At 45.4% G+C, this 20,771-nt stretch overlaps 1 protein-coding gene across 1 annotated transcript in view; it reads right to left on the reverse strand.

The window, feature by feature from the left end:
- Positions 1-1,146: 1,146 nt before the first annotated feature.
- The window catches only part of LOC140106393 (beta-microseminoprotein-like), a 28,445-nt gene continuing 8,820 nt past the window's right edge, over positions 1,147-20,771 (reverse strand). Inside the window, exons 3-4 of the mRNA XM_072130818.1 lie at positions 3,152-3,251; positions 1,147-1,379 (exon numbers count right to left, since the gene is read on the reverse strand). Of these exons, the coding sequence (XP_071986919.1) occupies positions 1,253-1,379; positions 3,152-3,251 (227 nt within the window). The 3' untranslated portion in view covers positions 1,147-1,252. The remainder of the gene's footprint in view (positions 1,380-3,151; positions 3,252-20,771) is intronic.

Here is a 20,771-nt window from a genome sequence, read left to right on the forward strand (position 1 = left end):
TATCTCTGGTTCTGTGACTCATAGAACCTCACTTCTTTTTTCCTGTGAAAGAAGAGAGTCTCCTCTTTTATATGAATATAAATATATAATATAAATTAGTGTTTCTAAAATGTAGGAAAACGGAGATATTTATATATAAAAATGGCACCTGATATCCTCACTTTAAACCTGAATATCTCTGGATCCATAGCACCTAGAAACAAAATTCAAGATTCATTTGAAAGAAGAGATTCTCCCCTTTCTCCCTGGGGGCCCTGGGCAATTGCCACCTTTGCCTACCCATAGCGCCGGCCCTGCATACATCCTCCAATCCATGTTACTTGGCATCCACATTCTCACAGCAACTCCATACCCACACTCTGTTCTCCCACTATACATGTATATATAATATATATCTTCTCCATTACACCACTACATTTTGCCCATTCATGTACCATACACTATTTCCATCTTAGCATCATATACCCATCATCTCTTCAGTACATCCAGCCCATATCATTCCAGAATCTCACATACTCTCTCATTCTTTTACACATCTACTTCTCTATCTTACACCCTCTTAGCTTTAGTCTACTATTCCCTTGGATGATCGCTAGGTGCTTGTTAATTTTACATTGCGAAGCAACGTGTAACGCATAGCCCCTCCTCCACTGTGCATTCACTTCCGGCTTGCGTTCCAGGGTGACACGCACTTCCGGGGACCTACTTCCGGTTTGGGACTTCTGGCCCGGGATGCCATATTATGCCACTGATCCATCCGAATTCAGGCTTTTCTCCTCAGCAGTACTTGCTGCCTTTTCTAATGCCTCTCGCCACACAGCGGCTCATCATCATCCTCTTCCAAACCTTGCAAACCGGTAAGTATACTCCAAGTCCACTTCCGATTATGTTGGTTCATTATTACACTTGTCCATCATTGTACTTCTGATTATGTGTGCTCATAATTATGTTTATGCTTTACTGGTATTGTAATCTCGTCTTCCAGTACCCCTGTTTAGACTGTCCTTGTGGGTCATGGGGTCACAGGCTGGCTGGGTATATTATCACCTGTCATGTATGCAAGCAATCATCAGCTGGCACATTTGCATTATTCTGACCATACATAAAGAGTGGTCTTTTATTTACCATACAGTATAACATGACTGCTAGATGTAATGACATGAAATATAGTATAGAAGTATTTATCCAAGGAATATAAAAAGAATGTAAATTTATGGACCACAATTTTTGTTTTTCACACTGAAAAGTAAATTTAGCCTATTATTTCATGTGGACAAGTCCTGCGAGGATCATCCTTTCTAACATAGCGGTATTTGCAGTTGTCCTTATCAAAGATGGCTGTGCACATTTCAGTGTCGTATTTGACTGGTTGGCTCCCACTAAATGAGGAAGAAAATAAAATATTAAAAAATGTTGTATTGTGTTATAAATGTAAAATCATACATGTAAAATTCTATATCCATGCAATGTTGATATGTCCAGTAGCTCTAAAATGAAGCCATAAATTTATATAAATATTTATATGGATTATTCAAAGCAGGGGTGTAACAATAGAGGTAGCCTGCATCCAATAAAAACAACCCATAGGAAAACGCTGAAATTGTGCTTTATTTTTATTTACTTCCTTGTACATTATATTGAATATAAAATGGTGCCATGAATAAGTACCATAAAAAAAAATACCACCACCACCCTTATGGCTATGTAAAAAATAAAATTAACAACAGTAGGTTGGGATTGATGGTTATGCAGCATTGGAAATAAAATGTTAAAGGATTTGGGGGTCCTGTCCCTTTTAGATATTATGACATTTAAGAATGTCCCATCCCAAATAACATTAATAAAGATTTTGTTTTATTTTGGGTTCTTATTTGGGTTCAGTCTTGTGCCCCAATCTCAATGGATCCTTATTTGAATACTAATTCCTTGAATAAAAGATGGGGTCTTCTTTTTGCATGACTTTTATTTTATTAAACCTTCAGTTTATTTTGTATCTTATTTGCATATTCATATAGCTTTGTAGAATATCACTCTTTGCAGATGTTACCTGTGCAGGTCCACTTAGGCCTTTACAATGAGTTTTGCTATTCATTGATCATTTTCTTCCTTTATTTTACATACCCGGTTGCTGTATAATACTACATGTTTTTCTTCCTCCAGTTGACTACATTTGTGCAGGGGCAGCTGAGATGCAGCTCCGGGTGCTAGGCATGTGTAGGTGTAGCAGGTCTTTAGAAATATCAAAGAACGAGTAGGTGTGTATTGGCAAAAAAGATATGAATCATTTTATTCCCAAGAAATTATTATGACAACATACACAAAATTCCATAAAACCATTTAAAATGTGTTGAAACACATCAAATTCACATGGACCTAAAACAGATAAATTAAGGGCTATCGCCCCAACATGATAACAAATAGACAAATAGTTAATGCTAGGAAACAAAAGGTACCAAACACAATCATAAATATTTCACATTCACATATCACAGGTAGCTCCATCTAAACAGTATACTCAATGTAGATCAGTTTGAAGTAAAGGCCCTTAATGATAGAGACATATACCAAAAATACAGAGTTAGTCCAAAAAGAAGGGCAGAGACAAAGCCCCGCACATGTGGCTAATGGCCCCCCACGTGTTATGTTGCCACCATACGACTTCCTTATGGGTCTCTATCATTAGGGGCCTTTACTGGACTCTGATCTACATTGAGTATACTGATAAGATTGGGCTACCAATGATATGTGAATGGGGAGATAGCCCTTACTCTTCTCACGTATGGCTTTACATGGATCTTGGTATCTCTTTTTGGTCTCTGTGAATTTTATGTGTTTCTACATGTTTTAAATGTTTTTATGGAATAGCGTAATAAAAATGCAGGGGTACAAAACAACAAGTTAAAACACTTTAACTAAAAACCCATTGAAAAAGCCAATGTGCAAATACAATGCGTTTTTCAAGAATGCAAAAACGCAATGAAAAAAACGCAACAAAATCGCTACGTGTGTCACCGACCTTAATTGTTTTTTCAGCAAAACCACTCGGATCAGGGATGAAATGTGCCAGCATCAGTGTTATCAAGGTATGTTTGGTAGGTTTCCTTTTAGCCCTACTATACTGACAATTTACATGCAAAATAAAATATCTTACCGTACGCAGCATCTTAAGGAACCCTGAGAGCATTCACAATCGATACAGTTTTTTGACCATGATGAACCATATCTATAAAAGGTTCCTTCATGCTTGCATCCTAGAAAATAAAATGTACTTATATGTTTGTAATACATACGCCGCATAGTAATATGTTCTTCATGATGAAATTTGGAATACCTTTCCAACGTTCGGTTTTTGGAGGCAAAAGCAGGTGTGGAGGATAATGGGTTGAGACAAATAATTGAAAGGTGCTGCTCCTCCTACTTTTTCTCCATTCCTGATTTGGGCATCAAAAACCACATCTGAAAAACTGAACCGATGGTCGCACGTATGGCAGGTGGGGGAGGATGTTTGCAGCAGCCCTGAGCCTCTCTGCCTTGCCCTGAATTGGTGACCTTCTGAAGTTCCCATCTCAGGTGGCAGGTGATGGACCTCTGATGGAAGGGCAGATTGCCCGATATACGGACTTACCAATATCTGGTAAGTCCTTACTACCTGAACAATCTGTCACTCTGTATGACTCAACCCGGCGTGACGTCATACAGAGAGACGGAGCGCCTTTGCAATCAACATGCTGCATGGCTGCAGGGAGAAGAGGAGAGCAGCGGCATGGGAGAGCCCAGGTGAGTATTACTTTAATTATTTTCTTATTATACTTGAGCGGTAGATCATTAAACAAGGCTATATATTTATATATTGCTACAATTGGGGGCTATATTTATATTAATAAACAGGGGCCATATATAAAAATGGAGGCTATATATTTTACTACAATGGGGGCTATATACTGTATATCCATATTATTGGGGCTATATACTGTATATCACTATTATGGCGCTATATATATATATATATATATCACTTATGGGGGCTATATATATCACTATTAAGTGTGCTATATATTTCAATATTGTGGGGGGCTATATATTTCACTATTATGAGGTCTATATATATCACTATTATGGGCAGGACCGGCTCCAGGTTTCAGTGGGCCCCGGGCGACAGTGCCTTTGCAGTGAACTCACGTGCCAGCATTAAAAATTCAAAAACTAAAACAGTCTCCTGTTCCCTGAAATATTCCCCAGGTTATCATCCCAAATAGCCTTGTCAGGGTCAGGGCAGTTTTGAGGTCATTAAACCAACAGGGCGAACCTAAAAATGTGTGCCCCTCCACTCTGCCAAGTAATAAAACTGAAACTCCAACTCTGCTGCTGCAGAACCTCATAATACACACCTCAACTGCTGCAGAACCTCATAATACACATCACTGCTGCGGAACCTCAAAATACACATCACTGCTGTTGCAGAACCTCACAATACACACCTCAGTTTCTGCAGAACCTTATAATACACACCTCAGCTGCTGCAGAACCTCATAATACAAACCTGAGCTGCTGTGGAACATCATAATACACACCTGAGCTGCTGCAGAACCTCATAATACACATCACTGCTGCTAAACCTCATAATGCACATTACTGCTGACACAGAACCCTCTCTGCTTCTCATGTACATTTGAGATGATTAATATCAGGGCCGCATCTGCCATGAGGCGGGATGAAAATTTCGCCTCAGGCGGCAGATGCGGAGCCCTGAGGCAGGCGGCGAAACAGCTATAGGTGATTTGTGCACTCGCCCGAATCACCCACAAGCAGTGCGGACCTGCCGCTGCCTCGATTCCTCACAGTAGCGCTGATGGAGGATGCTGGCGGCATGACATCATCAAACGCCGCCTGTGTCCTCCTTCAGCGCTACTGTGAGGAATCGAGGCAGCGGCAGGTCCGCACATGAACAGCAGCGCTGCTGGCAGGAGGAGGTGGAAGGCTGGCTCCCGGTGGGCTGATGAAAGAGAAGGGTCAGACGGGAAGCCTGTGCAGAGGCTTCACTGGCTGGTGGAGCAGCAGTCAGATGGAGAGTTCTCACTTTGCTGCTGCTCCACCACAGCCGGGCAGCCAGAAAGTATCCTCCGCTGAGCTCTCTGCTCCTGCTTTAGAAGCTCCGATGAGCAAGCTCCCCCCACCAGCTCAGAGCTCCTGAACTTCATCAGCAGCTATGTGTGCTGCTGTGTGGAAGCTACAGGTATGTTGCTGGGTGTATGCTGGGTGTATGCTGGGTGTATGCTGTGCATGTTGCTGTGCATGTTGCTGTGCATGTTGCTGTGTGTAGGCTACAGGTATGCTGCATGTTGCTGTGTGTATGCTGCTGTGTATGCTGTTTTGTATGTATGCTGTGTATAATGCTGTGTATATGCTGCTGTGTGTATGTTGCATGCATGTTGCTGTGTGTATGATGCTGTGCATGTTGCTGTGTGTATGATGCTGTGCATGTTGCTGTGTGTATAATGCTGTGCATGTTGCTGTGTGTATGATGCTGTGCATGTTGCTGTGTGTATGATGCTGTGCATGTTGCTGTGTGTATGATGCTGTGCATGTTGCTGTGTGTATGCTGCTGCCTGCTGTGTGTGATGCTGTGTATGCTGCTGCCTACTGTATGTGATGCTGCATGTATATGCTGTGTGTATATGATGCTGTGTATGCTGCTTCCTCATGTTTGTGATGCTGTGTATGCTGCTGCCTGCTGTATGTGATGCTGTGTGTATGCTGCATGTATATGCTGTGTGTGTATGCTGCTGTTTGCTGTGTGTGTGTGATGCGGAGTGTATGCTGCGGCCTGCTGTATGTGATGCTGTGTGTATGCTGCATGTATATGCTGTGTGTGTATGATGCTGTGTATGCTGCGGCCTGCTGTATGTGATGCTGTGTGTATGCTGCATGTATATGCTGTGTGTGTATGATGCTGTGTATGCTGCATGTATATGCTGTGTGTGTATGATGCTGTGTATGCTGCTGTCTGCTGTGTGTGTATGATGCGGAGTGTATGCTGCGGCCTGCTGTATATGATGCTGCCTGTATATGCTGTGTGTATGATGCTGTATCTGATGCTGTGTATGCTGCATGTATATTCTGTGTGTGTATGATGCTGTGTATGCTGCTGTCTGCTGTGTGTGTATGACGCGGAGTGTATGCTGCGGCCTGCCAGGGCAGCCATCAGGAAATTCGGGGCCCCATACAGCAAAAGTGTCTGGGCCCCAACACACCCCAAAACCGAACAAGCCTCCTGCCCCCCGCAGTGACCTTTCACAAACAGGGTTTGAGGCCTGTTGCTACGACAAGGCACACTCTTCTGGTAGATTGCCAATAGGAGTCATACTTTTGGTCAAGTATATTTATTATAGTGCAAATATGGCATCAAAAACTAAAGCATGGTGAACAGTAAACATATAAAAGTGTTTAACAGACAACATATAACAAATATAACATTATAAAGTGCAATTGCTAGGGCCGCCACTATCTTTTAATGTTTTAATAAAGAATTGTGTTAATTACCAGTGGGGGTGCTCCAGTGCACCTAAGGGCTCTTTACGTCACCCTGCCACCAGTCCTGAGGTAATCTGAAGTCCTGGTACCTGTGCCTGCTCAGCAACCTCTGTGAATCACTGCATAAGGGTCAGGACTTCATATTTCCTCAGAACCAATGGGAAGGAAAAGAAGGAGCGTTCATTGCATGCCCCAAGGAAACCTAAAGTCCCAGCACCTGCACACTGATTCACAGAGGCTGCTGAGCAGGCACAGGTATCGGGATTTCGGATCACCGCAGGACTGGCCGCTGGGTGACATAAGGAGCCCTTAGGTGCACTGGAGCACTCCCACTGCTCCTAAGCTGGTAATTAACATAATTCTTTATAAAAGCATTAAAGGATAACCATAGAGGCCATTTTGATGGAACTTACAGTGCTGAAGTCAGGGTCATCAGGTGCATAGCATGATACCTTCAGGTACTATGCTGTGCACCTGGTGCTTGATTCCCTTTAAACAAGGGATATATATAAAGACAAAATACTCATGTACCACACTATAAAAATAACTTTATTAGATGCATGCATCTATAAGTGTGTAGTCACAAGAATGCCAATAAATAAGCATCAGCATTCAATGGATAAAGTAAATGCAACTCGTACTGCCTCTATTATAGAGGAATAATGCTTCTATTTTAAGAGCACACAACTTAATACTGCCATATATGTACACTAAAAACATACTACAATACATTCTCTGATAAACAAGAATGTAACTACCATAGTACTGCCCCCTATGTACAAGAATATAACTACTATAATACTGCTCCCTATGTACAAGAATATAACTACTATAATACTGCCCCCTATGTACAAGAATATAACTACTATAATACTGACCCCTATGTACAAGAATATAACTACTATAATACTGACCCCCTATGTACAGGGATATAACTACTATAATACTGACCCCTATGTACAGGGATATAACTACTATAATACTGCCCCCTATGTACAGGAATATAACTACTGTAATACTGCCCCCTATGTACAAGGATATAACTACTATAATACTGCCCTCTATGTACAGGAATATAACTACTATAATACTGACCCCTATGTACAAGGATATAACTACTATAATACTGCCCCCTATGTACAGGAATATAACTACTATAATACTGCCCCCTATGTACAGGAATATAACTACTATAATACTGCCCCCTATGTACAAGAATATAACTACTATAATACTGCCCCTATGTACAGGAATATAACTACTATAATACTGCCCCCCATGTACAAGAATATAACTACTATAATACTGCCCCCTATGTACAAGAATATAACTACTATAATACTACCCCCTATGTACAAGAATATAACTACTATAATACTGCCCCCCATGTACAAGAATATAACTACTATAATACTGCCTCCTATGTACAAGAATATAACTACTATAATACTGCCCCCTATGTACAAGAATATAACTACTATAATACTGCCTCCTATGTACAAGAATATAACTACTATAATACTGACCCCTATGTACAAGAATATAACTACTACAATACTGCCCCCTATGTACAAGAATATAACTACTATAAAACTGCCTCCTATGTACAAGAATATAACTACTATAATACTGCCTCCTATGTACAAGAATATAACTACTATAATACTGCCCCCTATGTACAAGAATATAACTACTATAATACTGCCCCCTATGTACAAGAATATAACTACTATAATACTACATATATACACAGAAGTGAACATGCAAAAAATCAGTATTTATCATATACAGCTACAGAAAACACATGAGATCCTCACCTATTGCATCCAGTGACATCAGGTGACGTGTCCTCGGATTGTTCTCGTTCCTCTTCTCCATTAGTTCCACCATCACCTTGTCTCTTCCTCCACGTACACAGAATTCCTGCAGAGTTTACCACACAGACGTCTTATGTTCTGCACTTTCCCATTGTCCCTTCTTCTGCTACCACCAATACTGTGCCCCAAATACTGTAATAGAGCCCCCTGAAATATTAGTACCACACAAATAGTGCCCCATAATGTAACACACTGTAATGGTAAGGGTAATTTATTTCTTCTTTCTCTCCTACCCCAGACATAGAATGAATGGCCCCAGCCTACCCCAGACATATAATAAATGCCCCTGCCTACCCCAGACATATAATAAATGCCCCCTGCCTACCCCAGACATATAATAAATGCCCCCTGCCTACCCCAGACATAGAATGAATGGCCCCAGCCTACCCCAGACATATAATAAATGCCCCCTGCCTACCCCAGACATAGAATGAATGGCCCCTGCCTACCCCAGACATATAATAAATGCCCCTGCCTACCCCAGACATAGAATGAATGGCCCCAGCCTACCCCAGACACAGAATGAATGGCCCCAGCCTACCCCAGACACAGAATGAATGGCCCCAGCCTACCCCAGACACAGAATGAATGGCCCCTGCCCACCCCAGACATAGAAGTAATGGCCCCAGCCCGCCCCAGACATATAATTAATGCCCCCCTGCCCGAGACATAGAATTAATGCCCACTGCCAGCCCTAGATATACAATAATGCCCCCCCAGACACATAAATAATGCCCCCTGCCAGCCCCAGATATAGAATAATGCCTCCCACCATATAAATAATGCCCCCTGCCAGCCCCAGATATAGAATGCCCCCTGCCAGCCCCAGATACAGAATAATGCCCCCCCCCCTGTCCCAGACACATAAATAATGCCCCCTGCCAGCCCCAGATATAGAATAATGCCCCCCGTCATATAATTAATGCCCCCTGCGGGCCCCAGATACAGAATAATATCCGCAAGCCCCCCCCCCTGACATATAAATAATGCCCCCTGCAAGCCCCATATATAGAATGCCCCCCGTCATATAATTAATGCCCCATGCGGGCCCCAGATACAGAATGTGTCCCCCCCTGCCCCAGACACATAAATAATGCCCCTGCCAGCCCCAGATATAGAATACCCCCCGTCATATAATTAATGCCCCCTGCGGGCCCAAGATACAGAATAATGCCCCCCCCCCCTGCCCCAGACATAAAATTAATGTCCCCTTTCTATAATTAAAAAAAAAATACATAATACTCACCCCTTTGGCGCAGGTTTCTTCCTGTCCTCGGTCTTCTGTGGCTTGGTGTAGAGGCTCAGGATAGTGACGTCACTGCCCCGCGCCTCCACACCAAGCCGCGGAGCTGCAGGGAGGGCCGGAGCTGACATGGTAAGTGCCAGCCTCCTCCACGCTACACAGGTTGCGCAACCTGACGTCGATTGCGCAACCTGTGTAGCTGCCTGTATACACAGACGCAGAAGCAGCGGTGCTGCGCTGCGTCTGTGTACTGATTAATAGTACCTGCATCGAACGATCGTACGATGCAGGTACTATACATTAAATCAAAAATTGTAAGGAGGGAGTGCGGGCGGCCCGGATCAGCGCCGGCCCGGCCCCAGACCGGCCCAGGACCGACCGGCCGCACCTGTGTGCAGCACAGACCGCACAGTCTGCGGCCCACCGGCCGGGCCCCCGGGCCCCCCCCCCTAGTGTCTTAGAGTCCGGGCCCCATAGGGCAGTACCAGTTGTACTGCCCTATCGGCGGCCCTGCGGCCTGCTGTATATGATGCTGCATGTATATGCTGTGTGTATGATGCTGTATCTGATGCTGTGTGTATGCTGCATGTATATTCAGTGTGTGTATGATGCGGTGTGTATGCTGCTGCCTGCGGTATGTGATGCTGTGTATGGTCCTCCTGCTTACTTATTTTTGACCCCCTCAGTTACTCTTTTGACCCCTCCATCTACCACCTGCTGATGTACCAGCAAGATCCTCTGAAGAAAAATGGGTAAGTCATGATTCATTATAGGAGTAGTGGTTTATTTCATATATATGGGTGATGTATGTATAGATTAAAAATGTCTATTAATGTGGAATGTTAATGTAGTAAGTTGTATGTACATATATATATATATATATATATATATATATATATATATGTACAGATAGAATGTTTCACGTATTTATGTACTTTTAGTGTAAATACTATTTAATTTCTATTACTATTTAAATTAATTTAGTTTTGTATTGTTTTATTGCAAGAGACCGGGTTCTGGTTACCGATCACATGCGTTTCCATAGAAACGTATACGTGATCAGGCCAAGACCCACCTCTGTACACTAGTGCTATGTTAGTAAACACAGCGCTAGTGTTAAGTTGCGTATGTACATTCAGTGGGCGGTATATAGAAGGAGATCAGGGCTAGGATTTTTTTTTTTTTTTTTAAAGGGGGGGAGGGGGCAGCATTTCAGTTTTCGCCTCAGGCAGCAAAAAAGCTAGAATCGGCCCTGATTAATATCACATCCACACATGCAGCAAGACATATATACAGGCAGGCAGATACAGATACATGCAGGCAGCTACAGATACAGGCAGGCAGATACAGATACATGCAGGCAGCTACAGATACAGGCAGGCAGATACAGATACATGCATACAGACAGACAAGCATGGAGGCAAACACACACACACTGACAGACAGATACATGAAAACAGACAGACATGCAGGCAAACACATCATCACACATACAATACACTCACTATATGGATCAGTAAAACCTGCTTCTCCTCCTCCACCACCTTTTTGTCCCGATTTCTGATCAGCCATATTTCTGCAGCTCCGTGTGAGGAGGAGATGGGGGGGGGATTTAACCTGTAATGTGCTGCATTAGACTCTACCTGTACTATGCCTTGTCCGAGTGAGGGGTGCAGGACACAGCTCCTCATCACAGAAAGTGATGATTGAACATGTGCACAGCGTGTGTGGGCACCCGGCAGCTCTATGGGCCCCGGCACTTGCCCAGGTATGCAGGAGGTGCTGGAGCCGGCACTGATTATGGGGGCAATATATTTCACTACTATGGGGGCTATACACTCACCGGCCACTTTATTAGGTACACCATGCTAGTAACGGGTTGGACCTTTTTGCCTTCAGAACTGCCTCAATTCTTCGTGGCATAGATTCAACAAGATGCTGGAAGCATTCCTCAGAGATTTTGGTCCATATTGACATGATGGCATCACACAGTTGCCGCAGATTTGTCGGCTGCACATCCATGTTGCGAATCTCCTGTTCCACCACATCCCAAAGATGCTCTATTGGATTGAGATCTGGTGACTGTGGAGTCCATTTGAGTACAGTGAACTCATTGTCATGTTCAAGAAACCAGTCTGAGATGATTCCAGCTTTATGACATGGCGCATTATCCTGCTGAAAGTAGCCATCAGATGTTGGGTACATTGTGGTCATAAAGGGATGGACATGGTCAGCAACAATACTCAGGTAGGCTGTGGCGTTGCAATGATGCTCAATTGGTACCAAGGGGCCCAAAGAGTGCCAAGAAAATGTTCCCCACACCATGACACCTGCCTGAACGGTTGATACAAGGCAGGATGGATCCATGCTTTCATGTTGTTGACGCCAAATTCTGACCCTACCATCCGAATGTCGCAGCAGAAATCGAGACTCATCAGACCAGGCAACGTTTTTCCAATCTTCTACTGTCCAATTTCAATGAGCTTGTGCAAATTGTAGCCTCAGTTTCCTGTTCTTAGCTGAAAGGAGTAGCACCCGGTGTGGTCTTCTGCTGCTGTAGCCCATCTGCCTCAAAGTTCAGCGTACTGTGCGTTCACAGATGCTCTTCTGCCTACCTTGGTTGTAACGGGTGGCGATTTGAGTCACTGTTGCCTTTCTATCAACTCGAACCAGTCTGCCCATTCTCCTATGACCTCTGGCATCAACAAGGCATTTCCGCCCACAGAACTGCCGCTCACTGGATGTTTTTTCTTTTTCGGACCATTCTCTGTAAACCCTAGAGATGGTTGTGCGTGAAAATCCCAGTAGATCAGCAATTTCTGAAATACTCAGACCAGCCCTTCTAGCAACAACAACCATGCCACATTCAAAGGCACTCAAATCACCTTTCTTCCCCATACTGATGCTCGGTTTGAACTGCAGGAGATTGTCTTGACCATGTCTATATGCCAAAAGGCACTGAGTTGCCGCCATGTCATTGGCTGATTAGAAATTAAGTGTTAACAAGCAGTTGGACAGGTGTACCTAATAAAGTGGCCGGTGAGTGTATATCTCTATTGTGGGGGCTATATATTTCACTATTATTTGGGCTATATATTTCCCTAATATGGGGGCTATATATTTCTATATTATGGGGCTATATATAGCACTACTATATGGGGTTTAATATATTACTACGATGGGGCTATAGTTATACTATAAGCAGTATATATACAACTACTATGAGGGTTACATATATAACTACTATAGGGAGCTATAAATTACTATGGGGGCTATTTATATTACTTCTATGGGGGATATATGTATTAATACTATAATAGGTTACTGTATATAGTGTACTATAATTTAATCAGGGGACTATATATCGGAAATTTTATATGTGGGGCATGTTTCAATTATTTTATTTTATTTATATTTATATAATTATTAATAAATATTTAGGAGAAGTGTGTGTTGTATTATTATGGGTGCAGTGTGGAAATGTTCTGCGTGGAGCTGAAAACATCAAGTGTTGAAAGCAACAGTGATAATTAGAGATGAGCGAACATGCTCGTCCGAGCTTGATGCTCGGTCGAGCATTAGCGTACTCGAAACTGCTCGTTGCTCGGACGAATACTTCGCCCGCTCGAGAAAATGGCAGCTCCCGCCGTTTTGCTTTTTGGCGGCCAGAAACAGAGCCAATCACAAGCCAGGAGACTCTGCACTCCGCCCAGCATGACGTGGTACCCTTACACGTCGATAGCAGTGGTTGGCTGGCCAGATCAGGTGACCCTGGGATAGACTAGCCGCTGCCCGCGCTGCTCGGATCATTCTGTGTCTGGATGCCGCTAGGGAGAGAGCTGCTGCTGGTCAGGGAAAGCGTTAGGGTGTTCTATTAGCTTACTGTTAGGCAGGAGTGATTCTCCAAGAACCCAACAGCCCTTCTTAGGGCTACAATAACGTTATACTTTTTTTTTTTTATTTGCAGCTAGTACCATATTGTGAGGAATTTGCAGGGGGACTTGCTACCGTTGTGTTTAGCTCTTAGTGACACACATATCCACCTCAAACACCAAAGTGGGAAAATTTATTAGGGGTTTGATTTCAATTAGGCACAGTCTGCCATTTACTTTTTATTTTACGTTTATTTTTTTAATAACTCAGTGTCATCTCATCTTGCATAGTAGTGTGCTTTTATACTTGGCTAGAAAATAGCCATAGGAGAATCCAAACGGCTTACTTACGCCTACAGTAGCGTTATATATATTTGATTTCTGGTTGATCTGCTGGTGGCTGTACTTGCTGCAGTGCATCTACTAGCAAATTGTGAGCAATTTGTAGTGAGACTTGCGACCGCTGTGTTTTGCGCTTAGTGACGCACATATCCATTGCAAAGACCGAAGTGGGAAAATTTATTAGGGGTTGGATTTCAATTAGGCACAGTCTGCCATTTCCTTTTTTATTTTACGTTTATTTTGTTTAATAACTCAGCGTCATCTCATCTGGCATAGTAGTGTGCTTTCATACTTGGCTAGAAAATAGCCATAGGAGAATCCAAACGGCTTACTTACGCCTACAGTAGCGTTATATATATTTGATTTCTGGTTGATCTGCTGGTGGCTGTACTTGCTGCAGTGCATCTACTAGCAAATTGTGAGCAATTTGTAGTGAGACTTGCGACCGCTGTGTTTTGCGCTTAGTGACGCACATATCCATTGCAAAGACCGAAGTGGGAAAATTTATTAGGGGTTGGATTTCAATTAGGCACAGTCTGCCATTTCCTTTTTTATTTTACGTTTATTTTGTTTAATAACTCAGCGTCATCTCATCTGGCATAGTAGTGTGCTTTCATACTTGGCTAGAAAATAGCCATAGGAGAATCCAAACGGCTTACTTACGCCTACAGTAGCGTTATATATATTTGATTTCTGGTTGATCTGCTGGTGGCTGTACTTGCTGCAGTGCATCTACTAGCAAATTGTGAGCAATTTGTAGTGAGACTTGCGACCGCTGTGTTTTGCGCTTAGTGACGCACATATCCATTGCAAAGACCGAAGTGGGAAAATTTATTAGGGGTTGGATTTCAATTAGGCACAGTCTGCCATTTCCTTTTTTATTTTACGTTTATTTTGTTTAATAACTCAGCGTCATCTCATCTGGCATAGTAGTGTGCTTTCATACTTGGCTAGAAAATAGCCATAGGAGAATCCAAACGGCTTACTTACGCCTACAGTAGCGTTATATATATTTGATTTCTGGTTGATCTGCTGGTGGCTGTACTTGCTGCAGTGCATCTACTAGCAAATTGTGAGCAATTTGTAGTGAGACTTGCGACCGCTGTGTTTTGCGCTTAGTGACGCACATATCCATTGCAAAGACCGAAGTGGGAAAATTTATTAGGGGTTGGATTTCAATTAGGCACAGTCTGCCATTTCCTTTTTTATTTTACGTTTATTTTGTTTAATAACTCAGCGTCATCTCATCTGGCATAGTAGTGTGCTTTCATACTTGGCTAGAAAATAGCCATAGCAATAGGATAGCATCGTTTGGTTTTAAACAAAAAAAAGTTAAAAAAAAATTAAAGTTATAACTCTCATTTTAAAAATGTTTAACCCGAGGGCTAGGGGTAGAGGACGAGGGTGTGGACGTGGGCGTCCAACTACTGCAGGGGTCAGAGGCCGTGGTCCTGGGCGGGGTGAGACACCACCTGCTTATGAGGGAGCAGGGGAACGCCGCAGAGCTACACTCCCTAGGTTCATGTCTGAAGTTACTGGGACTCGTGGTAGAGCACTGTTGAGGCCAGAACAGTGCGAACAGGTGATGTCGTGGATTGCCGACAATGCTTCGAGCAATTTGTCCACCAGTCAGTCTTCCACGCAGTCCACCCATGTCACCGAAATCGGCACTCCTCCAGCTCCTGCACCTCAGCCTCCTCCCCCCCAGTCTGCCCCCTCCCAGGAAAATTTGCCATTTGAACCGGCATACTCTGAGGAACTGTTTTCTGGACCCTTCCCACACTCACAAACCACTTGTCCGGTTGCTGCTGAGCAATTTTCCGATGCCCAGGTTTTCCACCAGTCGCAGTCTTTGGGTGATGATGACCTTCTTGACGTAGTGGAAGAAGTGTCTAAAGAGGTGTCCGACGATGAGGAGACACGGTTGTCAGACAGTGGGGAAGTTGTTGTCAGGGCAGGAAGTCCGAGGGGGGAGCAGACTGAGGGATCGGAGGATGATGAGGTGACAGACCCAAGCTGGGTTGATAGGCCGGGTGAACACAGTGCTTCTGAGACGGAGGAGAGTCCTCGACCAGAACAGGTTGGAAGAGGCAGTGGTGGGGCCAGACGGAGAGGCAGGGACAGAGCTGGTGCATCAGCGCCAAATGTGTCAACTAGTGAAGCTCCCGTGGCGAGGGCTCCTGCGGCGAGGGCTAGATTTTCCGAAGTCTGGAGGTTCTTTAAGGAAACACCGGATGACCGACGGACTGTGGTGTGCAACATTTGCCAAACCAGGATCAGCAGGGGTTCCACCACTACTAGCTTAACTACCACCAGTATGCGCAGGCATATGAATGCTAAACACCCCACTCAGTGGCAACAAGCCCGTTCACCTCCGGCCGTGCACACCACTGCTCCTTCCCCTGTGTCAGCTGATAGTCAGCCCCCTGCCCAGGACCCTGCCACAAAAACCCCATCGTCGCCTCCACGATCCTCCACAGCATCCACCAGCGTTCAGCTCTCCATACCCCAGACGCTGGAGCGGAAACGCAAATATAGTGCAACCCACCCGCACGCCCAAGCCCTTAATGTCCACATCTCCAGATTGCTTAGCCTGGAGATGCTGCCCTATAGGCTAGTAGAGACCGAGGCCTTTCGCAACCTCATGGCGGCGGCCGCCCCTCGGTATTCGGTCCCCAGCCGCCACTACTTTTCCCGATGTGCCGTCCCAGCCCTGCACCAGCACGTGTCAGACAACATCATCCGTGCCCTGACCAACGCCGTTTCTGACAAGGTCCACCTGACCACGGACACGTGGACGAGTGCTGCCGGGCAGGGCCACTATATATCGCTGACGGCACATTGGGTTAACTTGGTGGAGGCTGGGACCGAGTCTGACCCTGCGGCTGGCCATATACTGCCGACGCCGAGGATTGCGGGGCCTACCTCGGTCGAGGTGTTTCAGGCCTACTATGCCTCCTCCTCCTCCCACCCCTCCTCCACCTCCTCCTCCGAACTACCATCCGTGGGCATGGCGCCATCAGTCGGTAGCTCTAGGCACAGCAGCAGTGCCGTCGCTAAGCGACAGCAGGCGGTGCTCAAACTGCTGAGCCTAGGCGATAAAAGGCACACCGCCCAAGAACTATTACAGGGCATCACGGCGCAGACTGATCTGTGGCTGGCACCGCTGAACCTGAAGCCAGGCATGGTTGTGTGTGACAACGGCCGTAACCTGGTGGCGGCTCTGCAACTCGGCAGACTGACACATGTGCCATGCCTGGCCCATGTGTTAAATCTGATAATTCAGCGTTTCCTCAAGACATACCCCAATCTGTCTGATTTGCTCACGAAGGTGCGCCGCATCTGTGCGCATTTCAGGAAGTCCAGCACAGATGCTGCCACTCTCAGGGCAGCGCAGCGCCGCCTCCAACTGCCCGCTCACCGACTGTTGTGCGACGTGCCCACGAGGTGGAATTCAACACTGACCATGTTATCCAGAGTTTACCAGCAGCGCCGAGCGATTGTAGACTGCCAGATGTCAACTTCCACCAGAACTGGTAGTCAGGTCAGTCAGCTTCCTCAAGTCTACAATGAGGAGTGGACGTGGATGTCTGATATCTGTCAGGTGCTGAGTAACTTTGAGGAGTCAACACAGATGGTCAGTGGCGATGCCGCCATCATCAGCCTCACCATCCCGCTGCTTGGCCTGTTGAAAAACTCTCTGATCAGCATGAAGTCGGAAGCTTTGCGCTCGTCACAAGAGACGGGGGAAGAAGATTCCCTTGTTGATAGCCAAAGCACCCTTAGGTCTATTTCTCAGCGCATATCGGAGGAGGTGGAGGTGGAGGAGGATGAGGATGAGGAGGAAGAGGAGGAGAATGTTGGCGAGACACAAGAGGGGACCATTGTTGAGTCCTTCACTGTTCAGCGTGTATGGGCAGAAGAAGAGGAGTTGGAGGAGTTGGAGGAGGAGGAAATGGACAGTCAGGCCAGTGAGGGGAGTGAATTCTTACGCGTTGGTACTCTGGCGCATATGGCAGATTTCATGCTAGGCTGCCTATCCCGTGACCCTCGCGTTCAAGGAATTTATTCCAGCACCGATTACTGGGTGTTCACTCTCCTGGACCCACGGTACAAGCAAAATCTTTCCACTCTCATCCCTGGAGAGGAAAGGAGTGTGAGAATGCATGAATACCAGCAGGCCCTGGTTCACAAGCTGAAACAGTATTTCCCTTCTTACAGCGCTAGCAGCAGAGTGCGTAGTTCTGCGGGACAAGTAGCGAGGGAGAGTAGGCGAGCAGGCAGCTTGTCCAGCACTGGCAAGGGTACGCTTTACAAGGCTTTTGCCAGCTTTATGTCACCCCAGCAAGACACTGTCACCTGTCCCCAGTCTCGGCAGAGTAGGGCTGATCTTTACAGAAAGATGGTGAGGGAGTACGTAGCTGACCATACCATCGTCCTAAATGATCACACAGCTCCCTACAACTACTGGGTTTCAAAGCTGGACATGTGGCACGAACTGGCGCTCTACGCCTTGGAGGTTCTTGCCTGCCCTGCCGCTAGCGTCTTGTCAGAGCGGGTTTTCAGTGCAGCTGGTGGCATCATCACCGATAAGCGTACACGCCTGTCGACTGACAGCGCTGACAGGCTGACGCTTATCAAGATGAATAAAGCCTGGATTTCTCATAATTTCCAATCTCCACCAGGTGAAGGAAGCTCAACCTGAATAATTTATCCACTCCTCCCCCTCCTCATTTTCCTCCTTCTCCTCCTCTTTGTACAGTAAAGCAGAGGAAACTGGCTATTTTTTGACAGGGCCCACTGGCTCTAGCTATAGTACTTTATGCATTTAATTTTTCTGGAGGGCCACCTACCCGGTCCTCTGTTTTAAACAATTTTTGGGAGTGCCACATACAGGCACTCAATCTAATCAATTTTTCTGGAGGGCCACCTACCTGCTCCTCTGGTTTGAAAACTTTTTTGGACTGCCACATACAGGCACTCAATCTATTCCATTTTACTGGAGGGCCACCTACCTGCTCCTCTGGTTTGAAAAGTTTTTTGGACTGCCACATACAGGCACTCAATCTATTCAATTTTTCTGGAGGGCCACCTACCCGCTCCTCTGGTTTGAAAACTTTTTTGGACTGCCGTCTGCCACATACAGGCACTCAATCTATTCCATTTTACTGGAGGGCCACCTACCTGCTCCTCTGGTTTGAAAACTTTTTTGGACTGCCACATACAGGCACTCAATCTATTTCATTTTTCTGGAGGGCCACCTACCCGCTCCTCTGGTTTGAAAACTTTTTTGGACTGCCACATACAGGCACTCAATCTATTTCATTTTTCTGGAGGGCCACCTACCTGCTCCTCTGGTTTGAAAACTTTTTGGACTGCTACATACAGGCACTATCCAAATTAAATTGTCTGCATAGCAGCCTCCACACGTTGTCTCCATTGCTACCTCCAAAAGTCGTCCATATAGCTGCCTCCATACATCGTCCCCTTATCAAACGAGGTGTGTCAGGCAGAAATTTGGGTTGTTTTCATGGATTCCACATCAAAGTTGTTAACTTTGTCGCCACCCTGCTGTGTTATCCACAAAATATACTGGCAAACTTTTATCATTTACCAATATTATTTTTGCGCTTCTTGCGCATCTGTTTACATTCCCCTCACCCGCCATATCCTAAACTTATAAGAACGCTACTACACTTGATCTTATACAAAAGGTTCTTAGAAGTGCTGTTTGGGGAGTAGCCTAGAGACAGGGGCTTGGATTGGCGAAAGCTCGCCTGGCAGCGGAGCGCCAGCTCCATGCGCATCATGCGCTTCTTGCGCATCTGTTTACATTCCCCTCACCCGCCATATCCCAAACTTATAAGAACGCTACTACACTTAACTTGGTGCAGGCTGGGACCGAGTCTGACCCTGGGGCTGGTCATATACTGCCGACGCAGAGAATTGCGGGGCCTACCTCGGTCCAGGTCTCAAAGGTCTAGTATACCTCCTCCTCCTCCCACCCCTCCTCCACCTCCTCCTCCTCCGAATTACCATCCGTGGCCATGGCGCCATCAGTCGGTAGCTCTAGGCACAGCAGCAGTGCCGTCGCTAAGCGACAGCAGGCGGTGCTCAAACTGCTGAGCCTAGGCGATAAAAGGCACACCGCCCAAGAGCTATTACAGGGCATTCCACATCAAACTTGTTAACTTTGTCGCCACCCTGCTGTGTAATCCACAAAATATACTTGCAAACTTTTATCATTTACCGATATTATTTCAGCGCTTCTTGCGCATCTGTTTACATTCCCCTCACCCGCCATATCCTAAACTTATAAGAACGCTACTACACTTGATCTTATACAAAAGGTTCTTAGAAGTGCTGTTTGGGGAGTAGCCTAGAGACAGGGGCTTGGATTGGCGAAAGCTCACCTGGCAGCGGAGCGCCAGCTCCATGCGCATCATGCGCTTCTTGCGCATCTGTTTACATTCCCCTCACCCGCCATATCCCAAACTTATAAGAGCGCTACTACACTTGATCTTATACAAAAGGTTCTTAGAAGTGCTGTTTGGGGAGTAGCCTAGAGACAGGGGCTTGGATTGGCGAAAGCTCGCCTGGCAGCGGAGCGCCAGCTCCATGCCAAGATCCAACTAACATAGTTTTAACTGCAGCACCTTTAATCTACTACTAGTTCACTGCCTCCATACATGGTCCCCTTATCAAAAGAGCTGTGTCAGGCAGAATTTTGGGTTGTTTTCATGGCTTCCATGTTAACTTTGTCGCCACCCTGCTGTGTAATCCACAAAATATACTGGCAAACTTTTATCATGTACCGATATTATTTGAGCGCTTCTTGCTCACCTCCTTTGGTTCCTCTCTGCCACCCATTGGTTTGAAGCCTGAGTCCATTTAGAGTATGTCGCC

Source organism: Engystomops pustulosus, chromosome 11 (genome assembly GCF_040894005.1).
Source record: "Engystomops pustulosus chromosome 11, aEngPut4.maternal, whole genome shotgun sequence".
In the NCBI taxonomy this organism is placed as follows: Eukaryota; Metazoa; Chordata; class Amphibia; order Anura; family Leptodactylidae; genus Engystomops; species Engystomops pustulosus.